General features: G+C 43.6%; 3 protein-coding genes and 1 long non-coding RNA gene across 7 annotated transcripts in view; 2 read left to right on the top strand and 2 right to left on the bottom strand.

Moving 5' to 3' along the window:
* The first annotated feature begins 1,556 nt into the window (after positions 1-1,556).
* On the top strand, positions 1,557-2,856 carry LOC113127342 (uncharacterized). The gene is made up of 3 exons (XR_003295411.2): positions 1,557-1,613; positions 1,794-1,877; positions 2,524-2,856. It is a non-coding gene; the product is annotated as an uncharacterized LOC113127342 (long non-coding RNA).
* A 4,431-nt stretch (positions 2,857-7,287) lies between these two features.
* LOC113127336 (adrenodoxin) lies at positions 7,288-10,123 on the bottom strand. Its single transcript, XM_026301811.2, has 4 exons — positions 9,836-10,123; positions 8,125-8,249; positions 7,829-7,958; positions 7,288-7,591 (listed from the first exon to the last, which is right to left on the bottom strand). The coding sequence occupies exons 1-4, from the start codon at positions 9,967-9,969 to the stop codon at positions 7,483-7,485; spliced, it is 498 nt and encodes a 165-aa protein (XP_026157596.1). The 5' UTR covers positions 9,970-10,123; the 3' UTR covers positions 7,288-7,482.
* A 181-nt stretch (positions 10,124-10,304) lies between these two features.
* LOC113127320 (uncharacterized) lies at positions 10,305-14,338 on the top strand. The gene is made up of 7 exons (XM_026301792.2): positions 10,305-11,018; positions 11,730-11,948; positions 12,095-12,163; positions 12,356-13,236; positions 13,346-13,483; positions 14,051-14,162; positions 14,253-14,338. Exons 1-7 carry the CDS (start codon positions 10,982-10,984, stop codon positions 14,324-14,326), a joined length of 1,530 nt encoding a protein of 509 aa, XP_026157577.1. The 5' UTR covers positions 10,305-10,981; the 3' UTR covers positions 14,327-14,338.
* A 225-nt stretch (positions 14,339-14,563) lies between these two features.
* The window catches only part of nbeal1 (neurobeachin-like 1), a 33,181-nt gene continuing 26,424 nt past the window's right edge, over positions 14,564-21,320 (bottom strand). For 2 of the 4 annotated variants that reach the window (XM_026301772.1, XM_026301773.1), the window contains 13 exons: positions 21,191-21,300; positions 20,896-21,013; positions 20,672-20,769; positions 20,437-20,553; positions 20,215-20,304; positions 19,990-20,099; positions 19,694-19,866; positions 19,368-19,462; positions 19,057-19,173; positions 18,791-18,952; positions 18,369-18,517; positions 18,055-18,190; positions 14,564-17,073 (listed from right to left, as the gene is read on the bottom strand). In XM_026301772.1, coding sequence (XP_026157557.1) covers positions 16,969-17,073; positions 18,055-18,190; positions 18,369-18,517; positions 18,791-18,952; positions 19,057-19,173; positions 19,368-19,462; positions 19,694-19,866; positions 19,990-20,099; positions 20,215-20,304; positions 20,437-20,553; positions 20,672-20,769; positions 20,896-21,013; positions 21,191-21,300 — 1,580 coding nt within the window. In that variant the 3' untranslated portion in view covers positions 14,564-16,968. The other 2 variants (XM_026301771.1, XM_026301770.1) reach the window with 1 other exon arrangement.

Raw genomic sequence — 21,320 nt, 5'->3', positions numbered from 1 at the left:
TCTCAGGCAATGAGCTGAATGTATAACATAGTTTATTTTTCTGTTATGTTATGTCATCAGTGGTGTTAATGATGACATAAATAAAGATCAGACATTATCAAGTGATTAATATATTGAAGTTAAACATATGTATAGTGAGAGTAGAGTATATACATCTAAGAAGAAGATGCAAAGTTTATTGTATGATAACTTACTTCATTGTAAGTGTATATTGTATACATTATATACAACAGTCTGGAGAGTAGTCATCCAAAGAATGGATTTTTATAAGAAAATATAAGATTTAATTATCGATAATCAAATCAATCAGTATTAATTAAAGTTTATTGTACTTGAATTTAAGTTCTATATTAAAGTTTGTATTAGTGATGTTGTCTTATTCCTTATAACTCATTTCACCGGTGAAGCAATGTGTCATCATTAGCTGTGTTTAACATTATGTGAAGATACAATCATATCTTGTGTGTAGTCTTTACAATAGTAAAGTGGACTTATGCATATGGGTTGAGCTTTTCAGACTTTTTTGAAGAAGCGTTACTGTTCCCTTGAAATGTGCCATTTCTGTCTAATTATGTAACTGTGTTTGTGTGTAGCTACAGGAATATATGATATACAATAAACGTGATATTTACGATATCATTTTTTGTTCTTTTTTAAAATCATAACTTCAATAACTAAACCATGAATGTTTTTTTGCCAGATCATTTATAGCTTCTCAAAGTGTCCAAATTGGTCCAAACAGAGGTCTTTGATTTGACAGCCAAACAAAGTCTTGGTATTGTCTCTGCCATAGACATTAAATGTTGTTTGGAAAGTTCCAATATCGCATAGACGTGTAATCTTAGACGTCGACCAGCAGATGTCGCCATAGTTGATTTGTCCAGCAGATGGCGCCCTTGTTGACCGGCCAACGCTTGGAAACCGTGAACTTCTTTGTATCCTTAAAAAGGAAGAGGCCCTTCCTTAAAAAAGAGTTTCATTTCATCGTAATTCTTGTAGCTTAGAGAGAGCTTAGTGAACCGGAGTCAAATCGCAATCTTGGCCCATAAAGCGGAATGTGATAATAACAGGCTACGGACGGGACCATTGGATCTTCAGTATGAATGGCGTCTGGAAATGTATGTTAGTCGGATAAAAGGAGAGACGGGGGGAGTGACAGCCAGTGACATGGAAGGTGTTTTAGACAAAGAGTGAACACAGCGAGTCATAATAAATATTAGAAATCGGATCTAAATATAGATAATACGAATAATGTTGAATGAAGTTCACACCGCGGGTCAGTAGGCGGCGGTAAAGCAACTTTGGCGAGGCTGCAAGCTGCCATGAGGAAATGGCTGAGGAAGAGAGGATCCACTTCCTCCCATAAATCCCTTCGGAGAACGTCACTTCCTCTTTGACAGTCGGCGGAGCCAGACGGAAGAGCCGCAGCGACCCGCGTTTGGCTCAGTAACGGCGGAGATTCGGTGTCGGCGGCGGCTCGTCGTGTGGCGGAGACAGAGGAGACACACTCGGCTTTAGTTGGACGGTCGGACCGCGTAGATGGACGTGGCGGCGGAGGATGGCGGCTAGCTAACCGGCTAACCGGCTGGGCAGTTAGCAGACGGACGCCACGTGTGAGAGTCGCGGTCACGTCAGGGCGAGTTGTCCAACATGTATATGAAAGAAAACGACTCTCTGTACCTTTGTCGTTGTCACGACAATAACAAGAAAGGTCTAGAGAGGCCGGGGGGGAAGACACGGGGTTCATAGTCAGGTGCAGTAATTGTTTTCGTGTTTTTCATGTTTTGATGAAGGCACGGAGCACGGGGGACGGAGGGACACCCGGCGGCCAGATCCAGACGGAGTCGTCGACCTCCAGGAAAGGACGTCGCTGAGCGGTGAGTGTTAGAATAAAGGACAGCGTATATCGTAAGGTGTGGGTTTGTAGTTCTGAAAGTGTTTGTTCAGACAAACTAGTTTAGGTCAATGCATTGGAACATTTGAGTAGCACATACATGTTATACCTTTATCTGCAGTCATCTCCTAGCGTTGGTCATGTCAGTAGCCCAGTCAGTTATTTCTTTCCAAATCATATGCAGTCAATGTATTTCAGTAGAGGTAGATGTGACAGATGAGCAAAGGTTTAGAAAAGTGTTAAGACTCAAGGGAAAGAACAGTGTAGGAGAGGATGTGAATAGATGTGCTACTTGTGATGTTTGTTCTTTCTAATAAAGTGAAAATCTGACTCTCTTGTCCTCATCATTGTAACTAACTGTAGCATGAGACAGCAATGTGAGTATGAAAGAGTAAAGGGCTAATTGTCTAATTATGTGGGAAAGAAGGGAGTTTAGGTGTCAAAGGTTATGTAGTGGTGGTAGAGAACAGAAATGTGTTTTTCATTGTATGTGAGCATCATGTGCCCCTCATTTATATCAGGCAACAAACAAAAACCTTAATTTGAAGCAGTAATTAGATAAACAGATGGGATAAGTGTAAATCATCTTTATTGGTGGAACAAATGTTAACAGTTTGTTGTCATTGCAGGATCCATTCAGAGGCCTTTTGGTTCCTGCTGAAAAAAAAAAAAGAAAATATCTTTAATAAAAACTGAAGTGTCTAAAAGTGGAAGAAGTCTTTTTTTGTGTCTTTGTATAAGAAAAATGAAGTTAAACGTTTGACTTAAGTTTACCATTTACTTAAAACTTTATTAACTTAGAAAGTGCTTTTTGAAGTGTCACATTCAAGTCAAATCACTTCACAACAACACACAGACCTTTAAGTCCAAAAGTTGCAAAGTCATTTCACTTAAATGCACAAAGTAGCAAACATTCAAGTCAAGTCACTTTGCAACCACAGCTACACTTCCTTGTCTTTGTGTTGCAGAAATGACTTCACCTCAATGGCTGTTCCTTTGTCATCCAAGGCAAGCATGAAGAGTCCAGGAAACCTGAAATGAAAAAAAAAAAAAAGTTTAATTTTATTATGGATTGGGGTTGATAAGAGGGTGAGATGTTTACTTTTTCTGTGCTATTGACAATCATCTCCACATGTAATAAAATACAAAACATGTTTCTATATACTGCTTGTCTTGTACTCACTAATAAAAGTTACCTTGCAAACAAGCAGTTTACAAGGCAGCCAACAGCTTCTCCAGGCCTCGTTATTTTACCTGAAAAACAAAAATAGTATTTCCGGAAGAGGAAGCCTCAGCTACAATCCTGAGACAAAGGAAACGGGGAGAAAAATAAACTAAACTGCTCCGTCGCACGTCTCTGAAATTAAAAACAATGTATGAATTAAATTATTATCCTCCACAACAGCCCCGCCCGGAAGTCGGAAGTTCAGACTACATTCATTCCTTCCGCCTGTGACGACACATCCGGTGCCTTGACACTAACCCCGCCCTCCTCTACAGCAAAAAAGAAAAACCACGTTATTTCTGCTTCTCTTGTCTGTAAAACAAACAAAGATCTCCGTCCACAAACGCCATTAAAAACATGCGGGGACTCCGGGTCTGCTGCGCGACTCCAACCCGCTTCAGCACCTGAAACAAACTCCGTTAACACCTGCTACAAACATTTAGCTCCGACGATAAACACACACTCTGCCTTCTCCGCCGACCTGTAGGAAACAAACACATTAAACAAAGAAACACTCCTCACAAACCGCCAGCCCCGGACTCCAAAACTGACGCTGTTTGCCGTCGTCCCGCAGTCACACCTGTAAACCAAAAACCAAACCAAACTTTCACGCCGGTCTCGTCCTCAGCGGAACGAACAGCCCGAACTCTGCAAACAAAACACAACAGGTCAGAAACAAGTTCAACTGAGCGTCGACTCGTCAAACGATCGACCAGCTCACGCCGAACGTACTGAACCGGTCTGAACCTGGACCTTAAATGAAACCGGCCCGCCTTCCCGCAGACGCTTAAATAAACGCACGCCACGTGATATAGCCGCCGTCCAATCGCACGCGAATCCTTTCTACGCATGCGCCGTAGGGATGTGTCGGTCGTTAACGAAACGGCTCTGAGAGTAGGCTGTTTGACGTGAAGGACGGGAGCCGGCTATGTGAATGACCAAACTAAGGCAGAACGTAGAGTCTGCAAGACTAAAATCTCACATAGATCTGGCTTGTAAATAGTGAAACGTTTGTTTTTGCACTTTCTCATTTATTTTTGTATCGCTCTGTAGAGTGATACAATCACTCAATCCACATTTGATTGACATGTGTGGCGTCTCTGTCTGTTGTATATAATCAACAGTTCATATAGTGCATGTTTTTTCACATTAGTGTTGGTAATAAATGAATTTAAGCACCAAAAAATCTGAAGAGCCACGGAAAGACCCGTCTCTTTAGTGAGTTGAGCTAAAAGAGCCGGAAATCACATGACTAATGCGCCGCACGTTTTCCACATTACTGATTATCTCCTGGCCACGCCCCGGCTCCTGATTGGGAGCCGCTTTGTTTCTCTCTTTTTCTCTCTCTCTCTCTCTCTCTCTCTCTGTCGCTTTTCTCTTCAATCCACATTTGATTGACATGTGTGGCGTCTCTGTCTGCGCTGAGCGGAGGGGAGGGGAGGGGGCGGAGTTACACACACAGCAAATACACGAACAGGAGGGAGGGACCAAAACACAAACGGACTGGAAAAGTAAAAAAAAGTTGAGAAAATGAGTGACAACAGAAAACGCAGAAAAATCTGGACACATTTCAATTACATTGACCAAACTAAGGCAGAACGTAGAGTCTGCAAGACTAAAATCTCACATAGATCTGGCTTGTAAATAGTTAAACGTTTGTTTTTGCACCTTCTCATTTATTTTTTTATCGCTCTGTAGAGTGTATAAATAAAGGTGGATTCATATAATAAACAGTTCATATAGTGCATGTTTTTTTTACAGTAGTTGCGCATAATTTTACATTATTGTCGGTAATAAATGAATTTAAGCACCAAAAAATGAAGAGCCACCGAAAGACCCAGCTCTTTAATGAGCTGAGCCAAAACAGCCGGAAATCACATGACTAATGCGCCGCACGTTTTCCATATTGCTGATTATCTCTCGGCCACGCCCCTTCAAGAGCCTCATTGCACCTGACCCTATGACCTTCATACAGATGACGTCATCTCACTGAGTCTATAGTCACAGGTGTAGTCCTAAATAAACCGACCTCTTATTTCTCAGCACATCTACACTAAACCATTTCTTGGACTTTATTTCACATTAAACACCTCATTTTAGTCCTTTATACCAGCTCTTCATTCCTCATCGGATTTTTAGCACTTCTGATACTGATGCTTCAGTTTTACCACACTTTCAGTACATGACCCAAAAATTCACGTTTCACTTTCCACCACAACTTCTCCACATATTACATTATTGTGTTATTTTCCTGACACATATTAAACTCCCATCCTCCTCATATATATGTATTGATTGTCACAAACTGTGCTCTCTCTCGCTCTCTCTCTCTCTCTCTCTCTCTCTCTCTCTCTCTCTCTCTCTCTCTCTCTCTCTCTCTCTCTCTCTCTCTCTCTCTCTCTGTACCTTCTGCAGGTGTCCCTGGTCCTGGAGCTGTATATTGCTGATGTGCAGTTACTGGCCCCACCAACCTGCAGTGTCTATTTGTTGTTTATTGTTGCTGTTCTCTTCTCTCTCCTCTGTCCACTCACCCCAACCGGTCGAGGCAGAGGGCCGCCCAGACTGAGCCTGGTTCTGCTGGAGGTTTCTGCTGTCGCCAAGTGCTTGCTCATAAGGGATTTGTTGGGTTTTTAGTTTTTGTAAAGTGCCTTGAGATGATTTGTATTGTGATTTGGTGCTATACAAATAAATTGAATTTAATTGAATGTGTCATTTCAATGAAATATTCCTCTTCTGTGCTACGACTGACTTCCTTCACCTTACACATTCTTACCTTTGCCGATGTTACTGTAAAGCACCGTATTAGTTAATGTTACTACAAAACCTGATGAAACAAACCACCTTGTCTTAAGGAAATAAAAGCCTGTATGACTAACACATAACACAGGTTATTGTACTTTGCAATTACAAACCTCTGACATACCTCTTCTTATAATATACCTACTTTACCCTCTCTCTTCTCTCTATAGTCTTTACAGTATGACTGTAAAAATCCTTGTACTTACTTCACAACATTTGTCCTTTGACTCACAGCTCTAACTCATCTCTACAGATGCTCCTAAACAGTGACTTGGTCATTTGACTTGCATTAACTTAGTCAGTTTCAGTAGTTGCTGGAAAAGCAATGCAAACGCACAAAGGCAAAACGTGGTTGTGGCTCAGTTTATTAAAACCAATGGAAAATATAATAATAAAAAGTGAGAAAGTCCCGGTGGAAAAAGGGGAAAAAGCTAAACCAAAGGAGCTCGGGACGATACAAACAGTATAACAGGGGAACTGGTGAAGAACAAACCAGGGAAAATAATGTCAAAATAAAAGTCCACACAGGAAGTCCATGACAGATCCTGACAGTATAATTCAATACACACTGCAGTAATGCAGCTTTTTCATTTTCTGTGGTTAATGTGGTCGCATCCCTGTGCTACAGTTTCTACATGTAAATATGACTGATGTGTGACACTTTATTTCCTAATTTATATTTCACTCAGCAGAAATGTCATTTAAATGGAGGAGCCTGTTACTTTCCTATATTGTCCTTTTGCAAACATATTCATACGCTGTTAAGGAGCTCCAAAATGCACTTGCCCTTGCAAATCAAAACAACCTGCACTGAAAACTTGACATAAAGTCACGTCTGGATTCCTCAGGATATGCCATATTATTTTCATTTTAAACAAATATAAACTGACATGCAAAGTGTTAGAAAGGTGATTTTTATTACATTTTTCCCAATCTTTACACAGATACATGTGTTTTGTAACTATGTACAATCATATGGTGACATTACATGGTTAAATATAGAACTTGATTATACAAACAGTAAGTAAGGGAATACATATAACTGCAGAATAAAATAAGACTATAGGGATGTCAACAATCTCTAAGGCGTCTCGAACTGTTAGTTGCATTGTTTCAGAAACATTTCAGTGAGCTGTGCACCTTTTACCTTTTGCTGTACTGGGACCACAAGGAAAACAAATTGTATAAAATATATCTGGTATGGAAACAACTTATTATCATATAGTGGCAAATATAAGTCTTCACATGTGTTGGGAAAGTGAGTTCAATGGGAAAATCTTTATATCTGGACAGGTAAGCACAGTTTACAGTGATGGCATGTAGACGTCATCACACGGAGACTGTCCTGCTCACTCTGGTTTTACTCTAAAGCTTAGAGCTGACTCTAGTTGTCTGTGAGTTGGAAGTTTAGAAAAACAGACGGCATACTGTGGAAGCCAAGCAGGTACTGTAGAAGTGCCAGATTTACAGCCATCATCGACCCTCCTCACGCAATTGCACCTTCAGTTCTGAGCAGGCACAAACAAACTCTCCACATCCACGTTTCTCTGCTGCAGGCACCCAGTTAAGCAGATCCATCTTTGCTCTGTCGGATGTCGGCTACGCTGTCCGGAACCCTGGCCACCATGCCCTCCAGAGACTTCGTCAGACAGATCTGACAGCCCAACCGGGAGCTGCAGGGCAAACACAGGACGCATGTGTAATGCATGTGTTACAATACAGTCTTTACACTGGTGGCCTGTCGCTGCCTCGTTAGTTCTATAATTACACATTTAAATCTTCCCTCCTTGCATTTTTATGCATCTCTCAGTCTTTTATCTTTTATCAGTTTGTCAGAGACAGCAAAATGTTGTAAAAGAAAAGCCTTCCGTTATTTTCTATTACTCTAGATGACGTGTGTGTCTCCTTACGTGTCCGTGAGGCCGTAGGCTAAGTCCAGCATGTCCATCTCCTCGTCTGTTATTCGCCCCAGCTTCTTGTAGAACTCCTCGTCAAAGATCAGATGGCATGTGGAGCATGCCAGCGTTCCCTCACACGCTCCTGCACACACACACACGTAAGACACTTTGTAAGACGTTTTGTCGTGCCAAAGAGGCAAAAGAAAGAAAGAGGTGATGGAAGCAAAGAGTGAGCAGAAAGGTCTGAGGCCAGGGAGAGATTATCCCACGCCAGACGTTTCTATGGCACAGTCTGTGTGTTAACGTACCAAAGCCATCAAAGTCGAGGTCTTCGTTAATGACAACATCTAGCAGCGAGTCTCCGGGTGACCCCTTCACTGTGATCTTCTCTCCATCTCTGTTGATGAAGTGGATCGTCACCTTATCGCTTGACCTGTGGCAAGAAAGTAACAAGATCAGCTCTGCTATTTCCCAAAACAACTCCATTAAAATATTTAATACTGAAATATTTTCTGACTATGGCCAAACACTTTATTCAACATGTGTAGAGCAACACTAAGAAGTCACATTTAAATTTGAATTCATGTAAATATCACTAGTACACAAATGCTACATTAATGACATGCATAGTGTCATGGATGCATGGATGAGACACAACGCTCCTCACCATCTATCTGTAGTGAACGTGTAGGTGGGGATCTAAGATGCCATCTCTGAAACAGAGCCTGCACACATTTGGGTTTAACCAGGGTGGGAGTGGGACAGAGCTCAGGCTTTGGGTGCTCTGAGCAGAAGACTTTGTATGCTCCAGTGGAGCGGCGTGCTATATAACCTTCTTTAACCATAGTACACTATGAACTGTAGCACTGAGCCAAAAACAGCAAGTTTCCATTCACCTTCAAAGCAAAGGCCCCAGACCATCAGGGTGCCCCTGTGCACATTTCCAGCCCTACCTCCTTGTTAACGAATCACTTTCTTTGTGTGAAAAACTAATGCAGCCTGGTTTTCACCTGGTTTACAGGTGACTATAGTGAAAACACTGAGCAGCTGCCTGGACCAAAGTCAGTATTAGTGGGAGGAGGCCCAGATGAAAATGAAATTAGCTTGAAAATATGGTGATATTTCGAAGATAAAGCTGTAATTTTAAAATAGAGAGCATGAATGGAATGAGTGGACTCTGACGTGGACATGAAGTTGGTATGGGATATCTAAAAAAACTACATGAAGTAAGGTACGAGGTTACACCTCAGTGGGTCTGCTGCAGCACAGTGGGAGGGTCAGGGACAGCTATATATCCGCCTGACGTGAGCACACAGGGACAGTGTCAGCCAGTTTAAGGCCAGTCCGGCAAACCAAACCTTCAAGAGCTGCAAACCAAAAGCCATTATGCAATTCAACTGGCTGTGTGACCCTGGGAAGCCCAGCCTTGATCAAAGCCTTGAACCTGTGCAGAATAGTGGATTAGTCTACATCTGTGGACATGACAAGTCTGAGCCTCCTCCAAAGCCCAACCAGCTTAATCTAAGAATAAAACACTACAAACTCTCACTCACACACTCACACACACACACACTGACACTCCAAACAGTGAGCACACAAAAAGTGAATTTCATCACAAGCCAAAGCTAAACCACAACAGTTTGCCACGAATCTTATTTGTAAGGTTGTTCTGCTTTTCAACACTATGGGTAAACATCCAAACCAAACTCCATTCATAAAATTCGCAGTTCAGGCTCAAATCCAGCAGCAGCATCTTTCAACAGGAGAATCAGCTGCGGGAGCACCAGTGTCCAGCATCTTACACACAGCAGAGTCAATTATTGACTATCAGAGACAAAAGGCAATAATAATTAACAGCATGTCCTCACTCATGTGGTTACGTGATACTTTGCCAGGCGCGTATGACAAGAAAGGTCACACTAAACTGGTAGTTCTTTGAATGGAGTTTGGTGTGTGCTCGTTACTACCGACCGAAGTTGCCTACAGGAGCCCAGACTTTACTGTGGACTTGAGACCGACCTTAGAGGCTGTGTGCCGCCGGTAAAGCTCCTCCGTGCCGTCAGCCACGCACTGGATGTCACCATCGCCGTCCTACGCGAATACTCTCGTAACCTGACGTGAGTTAATCTCCTTAATGCCGTCACCAGTGCCATTTGGAGCAGAAACAGACGGAAAACGCCTCAGGAAAGAACAGCCGGACTCGCTGTTGGCAGCTTGTATCGAAAGTCTGGCTCCTCGGCTGAGACCCGCAGCCAGTCTGACAGCCCACCGTGATGGCTACTTCCTTTCGGTTGCCCTAAGAGGGTCCGTACACACCGCTCGCTCTGCGCAGGCGCGGTTACCGGTAAACTCGCCGTGACGTCATGTAACGTAAAACGGAAACCCTCGCGAGATTACCGTAGAGATTACTGTAACGCTTCTCTTGGACCCTAAACTGGACAGGTAACACCTGGGCGCCTACGACGTATTAGTAGGCGGACAGGTAACACCTGGGCGCCTACGACGTATTAGTAGGTCGAATAATTTATGTGCAACTAAGCATTAAGCTTTGTGGTAATTAAAATGTAATTAAAGTACAGCACGTGTACACCAGGTGGCGACAGAGATACAGCATCATTTGTCACCTCTACTAATGGGTCTGAAGTACTTCCTACACACATCGCTGTCATTGGAGCCACACCAGAGACGGCATGCTGTGAAACACCCCAGCATAACCTCAAATGACCTGCACTGTTCACATTCACAAATACTGATTTAACTCTCCTCCATTAAACCAAGTGCCATTCACCTGCAACATATTTACACAAGTCAGATGTGTACAATATAATAGTCAAGGAAAAGTGATTTAGGTTGATGGCTCTGCATCAGAGGTCACTGCTGTTATGTCAGCACCTTTATCGGGGAACACCTGAGGGCAAAGTGCATTGAATATCAGTGATCATCAAAGTATTGCAGAATAATCAACGGACTCATTCACAGTGTTAATCATTGGGTTTATGACCCAGAGTGACATATTAATGAGCAGCATTTTCATTCTGAGGTGTTCAGTGGTCGCTGCCGCAGTCTCAGGTGAGCAACACACAAACTAACACTGTGTCAGAAACTTACAGCTGAATACACTGAACATCAAGCTGACAGGCAACCAAAGCTGCTGTTTCTGACAGGATGTTCAAGATAGTGCTGCTGTTCCTGACAATGTCAGGTAAGATCTTTCATTGTATCAATGCTAGTTAGATGCATTAACTGCATGCAAGCGTTATTTTACGTAACCTATTATTGGAGGCTTTAACGGGCAGATGATGAGATTCTACACAGTATCATGTTTTATCATGTAAACCTGAAACCTTCATAACCTGATACTGACGTTGACTTCCAGTCATTTAAAGACTGTTTATAAATATATTGCATTACTTTGTGAGTCTTCTTATTGTTAATTTCATTGACAGAGTGCTGATGCTGATGATTTGTGGACAAACACAAGACTGCTCCATGAAATGAACCTTACAAATCACACCAAAACATTGACATTGAGATAAAGTAATCACAGCAGCTGGCCTCCCCATGGCTGTAAGGAAATTAGACTTTGACCAGCATTGATTTATTACACTGTTATGGAAAAGCTGTGGCCTATATATTATTGTGGCACAATAGTTAATAATTGATACAAGGACAGAGCAGATATCCATCATTTAAATCTGCAAAGACGTCTAAAGTGTATATTAATCGCTATCACTAGATTTGCGTCCCTGTTTGTGCACAAACATCTCTAAGACTGATTAAGCATGATGTGCATCCACACTTGGAAGACTTGGGTTCAGTTGATGTAGACACTGAGTGTAAATGGTGTTTTAGAGACCTCATAAGTCTGAAGGCCAATGACAGCTAACTGGAATATCAACAATATGCCTCACAGGTCTGCGGGCTGTCCCAATCGCAGCCCCTAGAGGTTTGCAAAAGATATCTTCATCCTACCAGCTCCCTGATGGCTTTTGGCAGGGTGCAGAACTCCCTGATACCCATAGACCTACTGTAGATGACTACAGACAAGGCAGCCAGCCCTCCAGGAGATTCCTTGTTGACCTCAACACTGACCTGGTCCAGGAACACATCAGTGAGATAGACAGGAGAGTGGGTAAGTATCAATGCACTAGTATACTGTCTGTCAAGGCTCATCAAAGAACTAATCAAGTTTTAATTTTTGCAAAACAGCAAAAAAAAAAAAAAAAAAAAAAAAAAAAAGAATGTAATGTGCAATGTTTTAACTATTTCCCCTACCAGATTTTATCCATCCCTCTTTTGGAAATGGATTTGGAGAGATGGAGCGAAGACACTGGCTGACAGATGAGGGTGAGGAAGCCATAAAGTCAAATTGACACAGTTTATAGGAAGACAGATACAATTTATTGTACATGACTTTTGGCTCCCACCATAAAAGTAACAAGTGCAAGAAGAAATATTTTATAAGGGAGACATCTGCAGAATCACATATTTTTTGATAAATTAAGATAATAAATCTAATCTAAAGTCCCGGTCTTCCAGTACCTGTTGATGTTCCAGCCCAGAGGACTGGAAGTGGATGGGTACGGGTGGAGGAACCCTCTGCTCCTCATCTCCCAGATGGTTTCAGGCAGGGAACCGAGCCCTTCGTGTCCATCCCTGATGGTTTCAGGCAGGGAACCGAGCCCTTCGTGTCCATCCCTGATGGTTTCAGGCAGGGAACCGAGCCCTTCGTGTCCATCCCTGATGGTTTCAGGCAGGGAACCGAGCCCTTCGTGTCCATCCCTGATGGTTTCAGGCAGGGAACCGAACCCTTCGTGTCCATCCCTGATGGTTTCAGGCAGGGAACTCAACCTTTCATGTCCATCCCTGATGGTTTCAGGCAGGGAACCGAACCCTTCGTGTCCATCCCAGATGGTTTCAGACAGGGAACTCAACCTTTCATGTCCATCCCTGATGGTTTCAGGCAGGGAACCGAACCCTTCATGTCCATCCCAGATGGTTTTAGGCAAGGAACTCAACCTTTCATGTCCATCCCAGATGGTTTCAGGCAGGGAACCGAACCCTTCATGTCCATCCCAGATGGTTTCAGGCAGGGAACCGAACCCTTCATGTCCATCCCAGATGGTTTCAGGCAGGGAACCGAACCCTTCATGTCCATCCCAGATGGTTTCAGGCAGGGAACCGAACCCTTCATGTCCATCCCAGATGGTTTCAGGCAGGGAACCGAACCCTTCATGTCCATCCCAGATGGTTTCAGGCAGGGAACTGAACCTAGTCATAAGGTGCCACAGGGCTTTAAACAAGAAACGGAACCTTTTAGCTCTTGGATCCAAACACAGGCAGTAGCTTGTAAGGGGGAGGTTATCAATGGAAAGTGCTACGAGTTCAACCCCATGCCGTTGACCTTCCAAGATGCACAGGTTAGACAACGTTCAGTGGATAGTACACAACGCCAATGATGTTTTGTTTGCATTATTAGGACTGAATTTCAAAGTTATGGTTGCTCATGTCCTTTGTCTTTGTATCCAGGCCTCATGCCTTGCTCTCACCCCAAATGCTGAGCTTGCATCTGTAACCAGTGGTGAGCTGCATTCCCGCTTGGTTTCCCTGGTGACCAAGGGGGGCGATAGAAACCCTGTGCTGACCTGGCTTGGAGGCACGGTCAAGGCAAGTTCCTCTCAACAAATATGGAGAGTATATAGTTTTCAGGGTAAAGTAAAATAAACGCAGTAACATGGCCTTTAAGTCTAAAAAAAGTCTATATACAATATATTCTCTTTTAAAAGAATATACTGTATATAGAAAAGAAGAAGTCATATTAGAATGATGCTCTGAGAATTTCTTTTATGTGACCATTTGAATTCATTGGCTTAATGACAACAGCGATCTGGTCTTGTACTACGACACTGAACGGAGGCCAAGGAGAGTGTCATCAGATACGCTATCAACAGGATAGATAATGTTATTCTTACCTTGGTAAAACATTGACCTTAGACGTTTTATTTTAAAATGTTCTATTTGTTCCTGTACTGTCGTTGAGTGAGGCCAGAAAGGAAAAAAAAAAAAAAAAACTGAAATGGGAAAAAGCTTTTTGACTTTTAGATTAGACAACAGCCACTGCGTACTTTTCCATGCGATATTTGTTTCACTGATATAATACTTCCCACTGACAAGCGAAACATGTATGTGCATATTCTTGCTATACTGTGTGTGTGTTGGTGTTTCATTTATCAGAACCAGCAGGCATCGTGGGTAGACGGGTCAGAGTGGAGTTACAGCGACTGGATGCCAGGTCACCCCAACACTAACACAGACAAAGCTGTCTGTGTGGAGATGTTCAAGATAGGTAAGGCCTGAGCTCTCACACTCACACACACTCACACTCTCTCTTGATTAGACCTACATGTCTTCTCACATCTGTCCCTACCTTCTGCAGATGAGAGCTGGTGGACAGCTGCTGACTGTGACCTAAAGAGAGCGTCCATCTGCTCATACCCGATCACTGCATGAAGACCACAAACACAGCATTACACAGTGGGCTTTGTGATTTATTTCCATTAGTGTGGGCTATCGACTGCTTTGTCTGCTTGAATAAAACCTGGCATTTTATATGTGTGTTGTGTTTACCGTATGTGCACGCAGCTACCACATAAGAAACTAGTCACAGCACATTCTTCATTCGTCTTAATACAGTAAAGACCATAGAAAAGTAAGCCACAAATTCATACTTAAATTTAGACAAGACTTTAATGATCATTTTCACCTGTGTATCCAAAGCAGTTTGTACAGATTAGAGAGCCAAGTTAAAACAATTTGTTACAATTTAGTACCTGGAAAGTGCAAAAGTACATCTCAAATACGCTAAAATAAAAATCATGCTGTACATTATATACTGTATTCATAAATAATCACAGATATACACACATCCATTTGGTGACAGTCACAGAGAATGTGATTTGCTAAGACACAGAACAGTACTAATTTTGCTTTTCTTGGTTCCCGCTAAAACAAGTCCAACAGGTTTAACTTCAGGAATGCTTTCATTCGATTGACAGGGATGACAAGCTTCAGTAATGATAAAAAACAAAAAAAACAAAAAACAACTTAGCTCTATGTTAACACCACACGGGGATAAAGGCACTCTGTTTGTTGCAGTTGTAGAACAACTCAAACAGTGGTCTTTTGTCTAAAAAAATGTGGATAAATGAAAAAAAAAAAACTGCACTGAAGCACATTTTATGCACCCTTTAGAGTAATCTCATAAACACAGATTGGTCTTTGCACTCCACCGTGAGATTTAAATAAAAACTACAAAAACACAACAGAAAGAACAGAGAGACAAAAGAACGGTTTAAAGCCACTCTGAGTCCAATGCCGAACCCACGACTGAGCCAAAACAATCAGAGGGTGCCATGGCTCACAGAATCAGAAACACCATTTCAACCTGGAAGATGAAATCGAAGATTTGGCTTTAAAAAACCGAACACATGCATCACAGGCATGTCCTCGCACACACACACACACACACACACACACACACATTTATGGTGCAAAAATATGAATCACACAGTCTCAACCCACAGGAACCTCATACTGTGGCTTTTTTGCGATTCTGATATTACACAGTCAAGAAATCACATTCACACATACAAACAACACATTTCCCGAGCGACTAAAACAAGGCATGCAAACCTCCTCTATGCCCCATAAAAGAAAAACTCCTCTGAAATCAGTCACATCACAATGAGCACAAAGGAGAATGAGATGTAAAAAGACAATGAAGAATGACAGTTTGAGGCAGTGATGAGATAAAGGCAGTTAGGAGAACTGAAGGGAGCAGTTTGGGAACATTTACTGTCCCAGAGAAGTGACAGGAAGACTGGAGGTCCTGTAGGGCTGGCCGAGCAACTACAACTACACAAGTAAGTGTCGACAAGGAGCTAACTAAAGAACCGTATTGCTTCTTAACACTGACATCTCATTGAACCCTGGAGGATTTCTTCTTTCTCCTTCTTTACAGGCGTCTAAACAGTCACAAGAGTTGAAAACATGCCATACTGACAAACTGTGATTTAAATAACTGCTACTTTTACTTATAAATAAACATGGATTCAAGTAACTTAAAACATTCGATGAAGCACAGAGTGATTCTGTGCTCAGTGACTTGCAGATGATTTCTCTGTACTGCTGTGATAAAACTTCACATGGAAGCTGGGTGTGTTGGAGAATGTAGTGTTTTGCTATAATAAAGTGATTTTCTTACAGCGATGTATCTTAAATGATATGCAAACATTAAAGACAGATGTTGTCTTCTGCTCTAGTGTCTCAAACAAAACAGGTCAGCTAAATTTAAAAAAAATAATGCCTAATCTCTACAGAGACCAAAAATGCCATTTATCCCAAGACATGCCAAGTTGCTGGGAACATGCATAAAAAATTGTCAAAAAAAAAAAAAAAGAAACAAATCACACACACACATATCAAAATGCAGAGAAAAAGGCAGAGTTTGGTCTTGTGAGCGATGGAGCCGTCTTACTGCATAAGGCTGCTGTGTGACAGCTTTGAGGCAACCATGAAAAGTCTCAGCCTATAGAGCACAGGCCTGCCTGTGAGCATCCCAGGCCAACTGAGGGGGGAACAAAAAGGCCTCTTAAAAACTTTTATTTTGAAATACAGCATGGCAACATGCTGCACACGCACACACACACACACACACACACACACACACACACACACGCGCGCGCACACATTCACATTCACACATACAGGAGAGCGGTTAGCTGACCGATCCTGTAGTGTATCTCCTGGCTGCTGGAGATACACTACTGTGTAGTAAGATGTCAAAATGAACATGGCTAGCTGAGGGTCAAAGAGAGAAGCCATGGTGTTTGGGAGTAGTGAGTGGCAGTGTGGTGGATGTGAACCACAGCGCCAGCACCGTACGGCCAATCCAAAGCACGAATGCACACACAGAAAACAGACACATGGATGTGCAGACATGGTGACATTTGATGCTCTAGCATCCCAAAACTGTGTAAAGGTGCTGGAGAGGAAACCTGTTTGATGACTGACAGGTATGGAGGAGAACTGGGTGACAGGAATGTGGGATGAGCGTGGACAGGGAGGGTGTGGGGCTCAGGGACTAGGATGCGTCAGTTGTGGTCGTGCTCGGTGTTGTAGATCGTCTCCCCCGAGGAGATCTGGGTCAGTCTCTTGCTGGAGCCCCACAGCTTCCGTGTTATCTGGCTCGAACGCATCTGAGAAGAGTGGAGGGAGAGGAGGAGGAGGAGCGGGAAGAAAAAAGAAGGAAGTGGGACGGAGAATGGGGGTAGGAGTGAGGAAAGAAAAGCGTGAAGTGAAAGGAAACAAAAAGGAGGGAACATGATTCATGAGTGATTGATTAGTTCATTGGAGCTTGATTGTCTTGTGAGGCAAAAAAAAAAAAAAAAAATCAAAGCTGGATTCACTTTGGTTTGAGTCGATTTGAACAGAAAAGGTGTAATGATCAATTTATTCAGGTGGGGACTGCCTGTTTCAACCTCCTACATCTACACTACTACACTACATACATCATCAAAGTCTATCTCTGCACAAGATTATTAGTTGGCATTATCAGACTGGAGCTACATTGTTAATATGGCTTGAGTTGGAGAAGCATTATTAGTGATAATTGTGTTTCACAGCATATTTGTTATATTCATAGAGCACAGTCAAACACGTCACGTATGACACTTCAGATCAACAGCATGGGAGAGAGTTTATCCAGGTCAATGGCCCAATCAATACTGCACAGAGGACACATGGTTAAAAAACAGGACTTGTTTTCAAATCACAGCTGTGGTTCTAATGATCTGTGTGGCTCAGATGTGTGTGTGTGTGTGTGTGTGTGTGTGTGGTGGAGTGAAGCCAAATGATTGACTGGGTGACAACCATCCCTGAGAAGGAGAGGTGACTGTGGAGGAAAAGGTCTTTGAAGACACTGAGGCTGAGCTTTGCAACACAGGTGACGTGTGCAGCAGGTTTATCTGTGTGTGTGAGATCTACAGCAACAAAAGTGGAAGACCAGACTACAGTTGCTAGGGTTTCTGGGAGCTTGAAGTGGGGCTGAACACCAGCTGGTCACGCTGGTGCAGCAGGCGGGTTGGTGAGCGAGCTCGCAGCGGGGCCAGCAGGGGGGAAGCCATGAGTGGCGACCCCTCCAGGCTCTGAGCGATGTAGTTCCTCAGTGAGTTCTTTACCTCCGCCGGCTTGCCCACGCCCACGATGATCAGTTTGCCATCCTCCAGGCCCACCAGGACGTGGCTCTGCTCCTTGGTGACCGACACACAACGCACTGGCACCCGCATGGCCATGGGCCCCGTACACAGGGACAGACTGCACAGGAGGCACAATACAGCCATTAATGTCTACAGAGTATATTTGCATGCAGACTGGGGTTGGACCTAAATCTCAAATCCATTCTGAGGATGTAAGAACATTCAGGAAACAGACAGTCGCCAACGCGAAAACAGATCTAACTGAGTTTGGTCCTGCACAAATAAGATGTTTTTACCTGTAGAGGTCTCGGATGGACAGGTAGCCCTGCTCGCTGCCGATCACTACATACTCCCCTGAAACACACATATCAGTGACCTGCTCCTTCAGAGGCTCACTGCAGAGGTGTTTTCCATTTACAGAGTAAAGATGCAGAGCGTTTTTATCCTGTGAAGAGAAAAGAAATGGTCAGTAACATTTTTTTGTTCTTACTTTTAGCAGTCAGCATTCACGTTGAAAACTGAATGAAACATGCGGAGCAACATAATAAACTAGACGTGTAGCAGCACTTATAGTCCACAAAACTAACATGTCATTTTGGAAATGTGTCTTTCACACTTATGTCCACAAACATTCTGAAAAAGGGAAACTCCCACAGTTTTCCCAGAATCCCTGCTTTTCCTTCCTTAATCTGCCTATGAGGAAAAGTAGCGCACGCACCTTGAGTGTTGCTTTGCCCTCCAGGCAGGTGTGCACCAGCAGGTGACCCTCCCAGGACACAGCCAGGTGGAGGATGGACAGCGGCAGGGAGCTATCGCACGGCGGCCGCAAGCATCGCATGTACTGACCCCGACGCACTGTGTGGATGATCACCGTCCCGTCCTGGGCCACACGGAGTGGAAGCACAAATTAACTTACACGCAAAGTTATAAAATAATGAAAATCTTACAAGCTTCAAGATGAAACAACAAAGTGTGGGCTCTTACCCGTGATCCAGACACAGCCATGTCCAGCTCTGTGCTGATACTGACGCTCACCACCTCATCTGTGTGCCCGTACAACACTTGAACGGGTTTGGGACAGAGGCCCGCAGGAGCACCACCCTGCAAATAGAGGAAACAAACGTAACTCGCAGGACGCACCACGTGGACTGGAATAAGAGACTAGGCAAATACAAAACTATGAACAGATTAGCATGACATCTTAAGGCTTTGGGTTTGCCAAAGACACAACACCATTTTGCAGCTCAGTAGCTCAGGTCACTGCGTTTCATGCTCTAGAAGTGCTCCTTCCTAACCTGCTGCAGGACCTGCCACACCATGCAGGTCGTGTCCCTGGAGCCAGAGATCAGGTGGATGCCGCAGTGGTCTGTTGCCAAGCACGTCACAATGTCTGGAAGAGACATGAACAAACCCAGTCATCAGTTATTACAGGACATGCATAAAGACTTAACTCAAGCTGTTTTTCTTTGGCCTTTTCATTTTCAGATACGTGATATCTTAGTCCGCTCAAATTAACACAACAGTTAATGCCAGTACAATCACAACTTCATAGTGTCGGCACTTTGCTTTGTTTCCAGCCATGAAAGTTGTGTTGCAGGTCAAGATGGAGGCTTGACTTTACCCATGTGTCGGATGTGCTGTCCCACAGTCTTTCCCTTAACCAGGGAGGTGACCCGGATGCTGTTGTCCCAGTGGCCACCACTGAAGAGCAACTTGCCATCATGGGAGACCACAAACAGCCCCGCTGTAACCTCCACACCGGGGGCAAAGGGTCCTGACAGGAACCGCTGGGTCCTACGTGAAGAAGGTAAGAAGAGACGACGAGTGATCTTAGGAAGATTTTTCAGGACACACACTGGAGGTGGAGGTGGTCTTGCCACCACCCTTTGTGCTGTAATGTGTGGTGTGTGGTCTCACTTAGTGTTGGAAACTGTGGGGTCCTTAATGAAGGTGAAGTAGTTAGAGATGTTCTTGTTGTAAGGCAGCCAGCCGTGGGTCCCAACTAGGCAGTTCTGACTCACTGTCACCTGGAGGCAGAACAAACACCATGAAGACGTCACTGTCAATCTTCAGAAAGAAAACACACAACACCTGTATAGTAACTGCTATGATTCAGATTATTTATCATATTAAACAGCTCACCATGGTGTCGGGGCTCCCCTGGGTGATGAAGGAACGGGACTGATTCTTTGGCACCACGGCCTTGACCAGCGGCACATTGTCGCTGATACCCTGATGTACGAGAGAATTGAAGCCAGAATTATCAGTGTTTTCAGTTTAATTAGTCCCAATTTGGCTTTTGTTTTAGTTGGCAGGTAAGAAAATACTTTTTAATTAACTGAATTAGAAGCAAAGAGATCAAACCTCAACAAAGAAGGACTTGAGGTCACTGAGGTTTTCGAACATGTTGAGAGGACACGAGTCCAACTGAGCCTTTCTTTTCTCCACTTCCTCCTGGGACAGACGCACAGGATGGGGCTCCTAAAAACACATACATGCGTACAAAAGTCCAAATCAGAAATACAAACAGCTACAGAAATCCGTTATGCCAACTGATAGCTAAGTAAAACAGTTCCATGTGTCTGGTGTGTGTCTGTACCTTGAGTAATTGGCAGGGCGTCTGTCCAAAGTTGCTTATCATGCCCTCCAAGGCCTTCCGCTCCTTTTCGTCAGTGATGGCATCCAGGTCCACTGCCCCTGCAGCACCAAACCAGCCTTCAAAACACTACACCTCCAATTCACTTACAAATGGAAACAGTTTGCCCTATATTCTTGCACAATGCTTGCACTTCTCTAAACAATCGACTTCTAATGAATCTTTACCCTCATATGTGCAGTAATAAAAGACATTGAGGGCCTCCACCGCTGCAGGGCCCCTCTGCTTATACCCAAAGATCAGATCGATCCACTCGTGGAGGTGGGCAGACACGTACTCTGACTCCTGGGACACACACACACACACACACACACACACACACACACACACACACACACACACACACACACACACACACACACACACACACACACACACGTATAAAGAAGCAGACATTTCCAACATGATATGAAGTTACGAGGATAACGTTCAGAGTGGCATCGAACTAATGCTGCATCTCACCAGAGCTTTGCGGTGCTTGTAGATGAAGTCCTCAGGGGACTTGGCCCATCGGGGCAGAATGACGTCATTCACCCTTTCCTTAGAGATCTGCAGGCGGCCAAGATCAAAGCCTGGGTGATTGGTAAGTAGA

This window comes from Mastacembelus armatus, chromosome 2 (genome assembly GCF_900324485.2).
Source record: "Mastacembelus armatus chromosome 2, fMasArm1.2, whole genome shotgun sequence".
Lineage (NCBI taxonomy): Eukaryota > Metazoa > Chordata > Actinopteri > Synbranchiformes > Mastacembelidae > Mastacembelus > Mastacembelus armatus.
This window is presented reverse-complemented; position numbering and strand designations above follow the sequence as displayed.

Excerpts from the sequence above, each read along its gene's own strand:
- LOC113127336 (XM_026301811.2), bottom strand. The coding sequence starts at position 9,969 with ATGGCACTGGTGACGGCATTAAGGAGATTAACTCACGTCAGGTTACGA. Across the intron at positions 8,250-9,835 it reads GGCGGCACACAGCCTCTAAG|GTCAAGCGATAAGGTGACGA; the intron begins GTCGGTCTCAAG and ends TTCTTGCCACAG. Across the intron at positions 7,592-7,828 it reads GCCTACGGCCTCACGGACAC|CTCCCGGTTGGGCTGTCAGA; the intron begins GTAAGGAGACAC and ends TTTGCCCTGCAG.
- LOC113127320 (XM_026301792.2), top strand. The coding sequence starts at position 10,982 with ATGTTCAAGATAGTGCTGCTGTTCCTGACAATGTCAG. Across the intron at positions 11,019-11,729 it reads GCTGTTCCTGACAATGTCAG|GTCTGCGGGCTGTCCCAATC; the intron begins GTAAGATCTTTC and ends TATGCCTCACAG. Across the intron at positions 12,164-12,355 it reads ACACTGGCTGACAGATGAGG|TACCTGTTGATGTTCCAGCC; the intron begins GTGAGGAAGCCA and ends CCGGTCTTCCAG.